This window comes from Gavialis gangeticus, unplaced genomic scaffold (genome assembly GCF_001723915.1).
Source record: "Gavialis gangeticus isolate Ggan-Ray unplaced genomic scaffold, GavGan_comp1, whole genome shotgun sequence".
Taxonomy (NCBI): domain Eukaryota; kingdom Metazoa; phylum Chordata; order Crocodylia; family Gavialidae; genus Gavialis; species Gavialis gangeticus.
In genome coordinates, this window is record NW_017729016.1 from 13,053,039 (window position 1) to 13,060,086 (window position 7,048).

Consider the following 7,048-nt stretch of genomic DNA (forward strand, 5'->3'; position numbering starts at 1 on the left):
GTCTCCCTGTGCGCTCCCTGCACGCTCCCTGCAGATCAAGAAGTGGACCAGAACTGCTTCTGGTCCACTTCTGGGTTTGCTGCCGAGTGCCCTGGGGTTACCCCGTGCTTCTGTGGGACGCTGCATCTGCTTCAGCACTACAGCGATCATGAACCCCTGTTACCTAAAGGTATGTAGAAAAAAACATTTAAAGCTGTATCTATGTCCAAAGTGCCGAATCTGTCCAAATCTCTCTGAATCGGTTCAGAGTGATTAAGGGGTCCTCTGATTTGATTTGATTCGGATTTGGAGATATGGCCACTGAATCTCCGCTGAATCGAATCGGGGACTGAAGCTTTGCACAGCCCTCCTTTTAGTTCTTGTTTTTCGTTTCTAATCCATGACGCTTGCATCAGTTTGAGTAATCCACCAGATCATTGTTCTCTCATATTTATTCCTTATTTGTGATGATTTCTTAGCTAATTTCTGCAAATAATTATTTGCCTGGTGATGGGTTCAAAGAGTCTCTTGCAAGCTTTGAGAATTTGAACAATATTAATTTGAGGAGTATTGACTACTCTTCAAGATTATATGGTATTTGATTAACATTAACTATTAAAATCGAGTTTAAAGGCAAATATCTTCAGTTATACTTTTGAAACAGCTTTTCTGCGTATTAGCCAATGTTTGTTATTTCATTATCCATTCCAACCCCTTCATTAACGGTCTGAAATAGTCCTGGAAAGGAAAAACACAAATGACAAAAGCACTCATTTGAAGTACCTGCATGTATTTTAATGTAAATGTTTAGAAATGAGATTTGTTGACAAGAGCTGGGATACATTTTGAAAGTATTCTCTAATAAATTTTCTTTGGATTTTAAGTGTATTTACTTTTCTTAGTACTAGGTTTACATGCTTTGGCTACTAGACTTGCCAACAAGAACATTTTAAGCAAGTATTGAAGAGTATATAGAGACCATAATTTAAATTCACAAAACAGGTATACCTAATTAAAGCTGACCTCCTCCAGTCAGGGAACCAAAGCATATTGTGTTTAAAGCATCTTCAAAACCCCTTTGAGTGGCAGTATTAGCAATGAATTTCTCCCATACAACTTTTAGCAGAAAGATTATTTCTCAGTTTTATGCAAAGCACCATTTTCCAAAGTACAGTTGCCCCCTCTATCCCGCCAACATGCCTTTGGCAGTCAAATGAGTTCTATGGCAACTAAGAATCCTAAGTGCATGAGTCAGTTCTGACTAGAATTTGGAGTGGAAATAGGTGTTGCAGTATGAATCAGATCACCTGTGTGAGGATGTGTCCTGGCACAGCTAATCCACTTCATTGGGCAAAATACATGCCACCTATTGCCCTGCCCATTTGGTTTTGTGGGACAATGGGCTATGTATTTTCTTGGAGCTTTAGGGGCCTGGGCCTGTGCACCCAGGGAATTCCTGGGCAATATGGAGCCCTGGGAGCACCTATCCGGCTTTTCCCATTTGATGAGATGCATCCCTAGGATATCAGGGCATGCGTTGGTCAGTGGGGAAAGCTGAGCAGGCTGGAGAGTGCAGGCAACTCTGGGCAGCTTGTGTTCTGCTGCCATGAAGCAAATGGATGTCCACCACAATAAAGCAGAACAAATTATTACTATCTTTTGTTGCAACCACGCTGTGGTGCAACAAAAGGTATAGACATCTATTTGCATTCACTTTGTGCCTCTGTAAAAGACTGTAATGGTGGCACAAAGAATATGAAGCTTGATGTCTATTTCCACCTTTAGATTCATAAAACACTTTTAAAATGCTTTTGTAAATTTTACTAACAGAATCATTTTACATTTGAATAAGCTAAAGAACAATAAACTATGCATAGACAATGTGCAAACGGAAAAGATTGATATATTCGCATTATTTACTGTGAAATCTTTTGTTGAGCTTTATCATTAGTTTATATTTAAAATATTTTTAACCTGTTATCCCTTTGATAAATCTTCCAGTAATTGGTTAACAGCTTAAAAACCAGCTTTCTTGTAGATATAGTACCATGTAACTGTGGTGATGCAATTACTTTAGTTGAGCCTTTCCAGAAATGAGGAATTATATAATTACACATGATGTTTAATAAATTAATAACCCAGGTACAAATAGTTATGATTTTTGGATTTTGATCATTTGCTAGGTAAATGACAACTCAAACACTGCTGGATCTGCTGGAGAGCTGCTCTCTCGACGTTGTGTTAACCTCCTGAAGACAGCGTTACGACCAGACATGTGGCCAAAATCAGAACTCAAACTGCAGTGGTTTGATAAGCTGTTAATGACTGTGGTATGTTACATTCTAGCTTTGTATCGTTTTAAGGTTCAGTAAAATGAGATAATTGAATTCTTCCCTTTAATAAAGCATTGAAGGTGTCTTCAGCATTTTACCTTCTCTTAATTAGCTTGTATCACAAGTATTCATTCATTTTACTTACAGTATGCAAATTGTAGTTCTAAATTACATGTTTCCTTAGTGACATAATGTAGCTATAGAGAATTTGAAATAAAGCGTGAATCCATTTTAATCATCTCTTCAGTTTACTCATTACCTGGAAAATCCAGAACTAATGGAATTTAATTTACAGTTTTTGATTAATTATTCTTGTCTTTGTATTTGACTTTTACCCAAATTCTCACGTCAACAGTTGAGATAGATAGTAAGTGCATGTTAGTCATTATCTAAATATTAATTCCTATTAGTACCAACTATTTTTATGTTGACTATTTATATAATGTTGCTAGTATTCAGTACTAGTGTAATTGTAACTTGTTCTCAGAGACGCTCCTTGCTGCAGTATATAATGCAAATATTGCATGGGAAATTGACAGAAACAAATTAAGGAAACAAGACTCTGAAAATCTGTTTGTACTCTGTCAAGATCTGTTAGTTTGGATAAATCCTCTGAAGCTTCCATAGACGGGAGCTGAGTGTGACTTCTGCATGTGCTTCTCTTGGCTTCTGGGGCTGGTGTGACCCAGAACTGAGCAGAGAGATTGTGCTCCTTTGTTCTTCTTATTAGTTCTGCTGATGTCCAGAACAAATGGTTTGATCCGCTAAAAACTGTTCAGGAAAGTGGCTTTATTGCCACCACCATTGTTCAGGTAGAAAGAGCAGTAGTTGCCTGACTGCGAGTGAAAGGCAAGCCAGTGTGGCCTGGTAAACAGAAGGACTGGGAAGAAGACAGATGAAGAACCTGAAGAGGGGGAGAGCGGGGAGTTGGAGGGAAGCTAGGAAAGGAATTGAAGAGGGGCAGGTAGGAGACATACCTGCATGTGTTAAAGAAGCCAGGAACAGAAGAGACTTTTAGTTTGGAGTACACGTCTCATAAGGTGAACAGGAATATAGTCCATTTTAATTTTCTCATTTCCTTTGTTATGAACAAATGGCTGTGAAAGCCAGCTAATAAAATAGAGGCCTGTCCTTTTGCTAGTGACTAACCCATGTGGAGGATGACTAATATACTACTTCCATCAGTTACTTTGTTAGCTTAAATAATAGAGAACTGCTGTAGATCTAAATTTGAACTAGACCTGTGAAGAGAACCAAATTAGCTGCAGCAGATGCTACAACTGGAACAAAGGATTGGAAATGAGGGATTTGTTTTAGGAAAGAAATTGTTGAAAAACTCCAAGCTACCTAGATGACATGCCAGCCAAGGAAAGTATTCCTAGAGCTAAGCCTTCTGTTAGTGGAGAAGTCTGCAGAGCCCTGACATCAGAACTAGCCAACCAAGACAGCTTTACATGTGGGATTTGGTTTTTGAAACCGTAATCTTTTCCTAGACTTGTTTTTGCTTTTGTACATAGTTTGTGTGTAATAAACAACTTACATATGTGCCTATAAAATTTGTGTGGCTACTGGCAGATGGTTATATGATCATATGATTGAGACTTAAGGAATTTTATTTCTGATCCCCAAAATTCTACTTTCTGCCATGCTACATGTGCATGGCAGGATGCACAGTTTCAGGGATTGGGCATCAAATTCTTCAGATCCCAGTCATGCCACTGCTGAGGCTGGGAGCTGCCTGATCCCCAGCTGCTGCATTGTGGCATTGGCTGTAGCATGGAACTTTTAGTGTGCATGTGGAGTTGATGCTTTCCCTTTGCACAGGGGGCCAGGGACATTTAAAGCCCTGTACTGCAGGACAGGGGACTGCCCCAGGTCTTAAATTGACCAGGACCCAGGGCTGTCTTCATGACAAAGGGTTCCCACCCTGCTTGATCCCTGGTATCTGGCATGGGACAGCCATGTCCCAGACCTTGGGGCTTCCTGATGCTGATGATCAGCTGATTGTTGGTATTTGCAGCCCTGGGTCCAGGACAAGTGCCACGGTTCAATTTGAATGCAAATCAGCCACATTCAAAGATATTCTGCATTCAATATGGAACGTCTTTATGGCTGGTTTTCCATTTTATCCTGTCATAACTTCCCTGAACATGTGGTAAGCTACAATTTAGCGTGCAATTGAGATGACAGATGCACGGTAAAGGTAATATCTGCCAGGGACCTGTGTACACATGTGCAGTTTGACACTTCAGTGTCTTAATGAATGGGAATGAAATAGTGTGTTTCAGCTCTGTACTTAATTTAATGTGGGTTGTAATTTACTTGTTGGATGACATGGTTTTTTCTGTATTTTGTTTGCAGAGGCGTGTATAAGTTGAGATTATTTGGTTTGAGTGGTTGTTAATGTTCTCACTGCGTATATGATTATAATTTTAAAGCTTGAACACTAGCATTGTGTACTTAAGTGAAATGTGTAATGTAATGTATGGCATAATGACATGTAACGTGTTATTGGCATACCACAAGCTAGGTTACAGAGCATGGCATGTGAACGCATTTTGCTTGGCGTGCGTGCCTTGAGGTGGACGGCAGGGAAGGGGCTGGAGCTGTGCTGCCACAACAAAGATCGGGCCCATTGCAGTTCCCTTGCCGTCTGCCCCTGGCACACCAACATCTTACGAGTCAAGGTTGCAGGTGTTCCTGGCAAAGGCACTGCTGACCCCTGGTTTAAAAAACAGCTGACACTTCAGTGAATTTGTACTTATTTTCTTCAAATAACTGTACAACTTAACTAGTGGGAATTCCCATTTAATTCAGCATTCAGTTTTATTTTCCACACAGCATGAAACAGGCAGAATTGCTTAGCTGTAATTCAACACGCAAGTCACTTGCATCGTACAAAAGAAACACCGGAACATGCTCAGCCCTGTGTAAGGATTACTTCCCACCCCCTTTAGTTGATTTGAGTAATTCCAATGCCAATATATTTACTGACTACAGGATTTGCCAGATGTCAAAGGCTGAGCAGAAACAGTAAAACAAGAGGTTCCCTGATCTATCTAAAAGAAACGTAAGAAAGAGAGGCTTGTACTGGGGACTTCTGTATAGGAGGCAAGGGAGGAGCCAACATGCAGTATTCAGGGTACTGCTCCTGAGGGCTAAGCACCCACTTTACAGATAAATATATGAATTTAGAAGAACAATGGTGGTGGCAATAAAGCCACTTTCTTGAACAGTTTTTAGAGGATCAAACCATTCCAAGTGTCTAGTCTCTGAACTGCTATTTCAACTCCTTTAAGCTCTAGAGAAGGAATTTTCTAATTTGCTATCCTTTGCAAATTTTTCTACTTTCTCATTTTTATCTTGTTTATCGTATACAATTAGAATCCAGTAGTTAAGATGCCAACCCCTCCCCCCTGAGAGGGTAGGTTCATTTGGTCCTTATCCCTTAGACCTGTAATGTGCCTAGGGTAGAATACTGTAAACCACAAAATGTCTAGTTTGCTAAGGCCCTAGGTCATGACTGGCATCATGGTGCTACAGTAACGTGCAGTACGTGGGTAATGTTTTATCTCCTCCTTTCTAGTAGACCAAATCATACAGCCTCATTTATTAAAAGGGGATGATGATTATCTTGTTGAATGAGAGAGTGGGCTTGCAGAATTTTTATTTGCTAGGATTTTTTAATTTAAAGTGTTCCTTTTCTCAGTTTAAAGTTCTCAAATTGCTAATAAGCCCTATTCTTAGGCCCTTCAGAAAATTCTGGCATTCTCTTCACCACCTGCCTTACAAGCAGGTAGGTAGCTCAATCTCCTCACTAGTTTCTGCCTAGCCCAGGGGGAGGGCCATTTTTCTCTGCTGCTCCACAACCTCTATAATGTTGAAATCTGGGGGGAAGAAAACAGATTTTGGGTACAGTAACATCTGGATAAGCTGTCACTCCAAGGAAATTAGCAGTGATCCAGGACTGACTCATCAGTAATTAGACACTTTTAATGTCCTGAGAATTTTGCATGCTGTATTGAGATGCAGCAGAAAATGAGTTTGGACAGTGTTGTAAAGAAAAAAGTATGTTACAAAATTGAGTGCAAGTTGTATGCATTCTTGCTCATTATGTGAGAATTATATGGTCCTGCAGATGAATGTATAATATGCAGTTTCTTACTGGAAAAATTCAGAGTGCTTGCTGTGTAAGAATTGCATGATTATGGTGAAGGAAAATAATAATCTATAGATTTTTTTTGCTTTGCCCTCTTCTTCACTTGCTGCCAAAATAGAAGATAATTCCACAGAAATGAAATGGTTGATTGTCTTGTTGAGCCAAGAAAAGCTAAATGCATCCAGTGCTTTGCTGGCATCATCTGGCTAGACAAAGGCTTTTGGGGGTGGAGGTGGTCAGAGCACTAATGATCAGGAGCAGATGCCATTGTGATTTAGGATGCATGTGCATTTGGAAATGACTAACCGTAGGCACTGAATTAACCAAAGTGTTTTCTGGACAAATTGGTAGGACTTTGAGGTGTAGCTGTGAGTGATGAGTTTCTCAGTTAGTAACACTATGCAAGTAAATATTTATAACATCACATAATTTGCAGCTTTAGTATATGTAGCCTGCTATATGAAAATTGAAATTTTCTAACTTGAAAGCCTGAGTTGTGTTGTAGATTTTTGGGTAGGTTTGCTACTAACTAATATATCTGCCCTAACGTTGTTTTTTTTTTTTTTTTTTTTTTTTT

The 7,048-nt window shown here is 39.6% G+C and overlaps 1 protein-coding gene across 4 annotated transcripts in view; it reads left to right on the forward strand.

Annotated features, from left to right (window-relative positions):
* The window catches only part of TRRAP (transformation/transcription domain associated protein), a 193,842-nt gene that overhangs the window by 87,215 nt on the left and 99,579 nt on the right, over nt 1-7,048 (forward strand). For all 4 annotated transcript variants that reach the window (XM_019512890.1, XM_019512892.1, XM_019512891.1 and 1 more), the window contains one exon: nt 2,163-2,309. In XM_019512890.1, the coding sequence (XP_019368435.1) occupies nt 2,163-2,309 (147 nt within the window). The remainder of the gene's footprint in view (nt 1-2,162; nt 2,310-7,048) is intronic.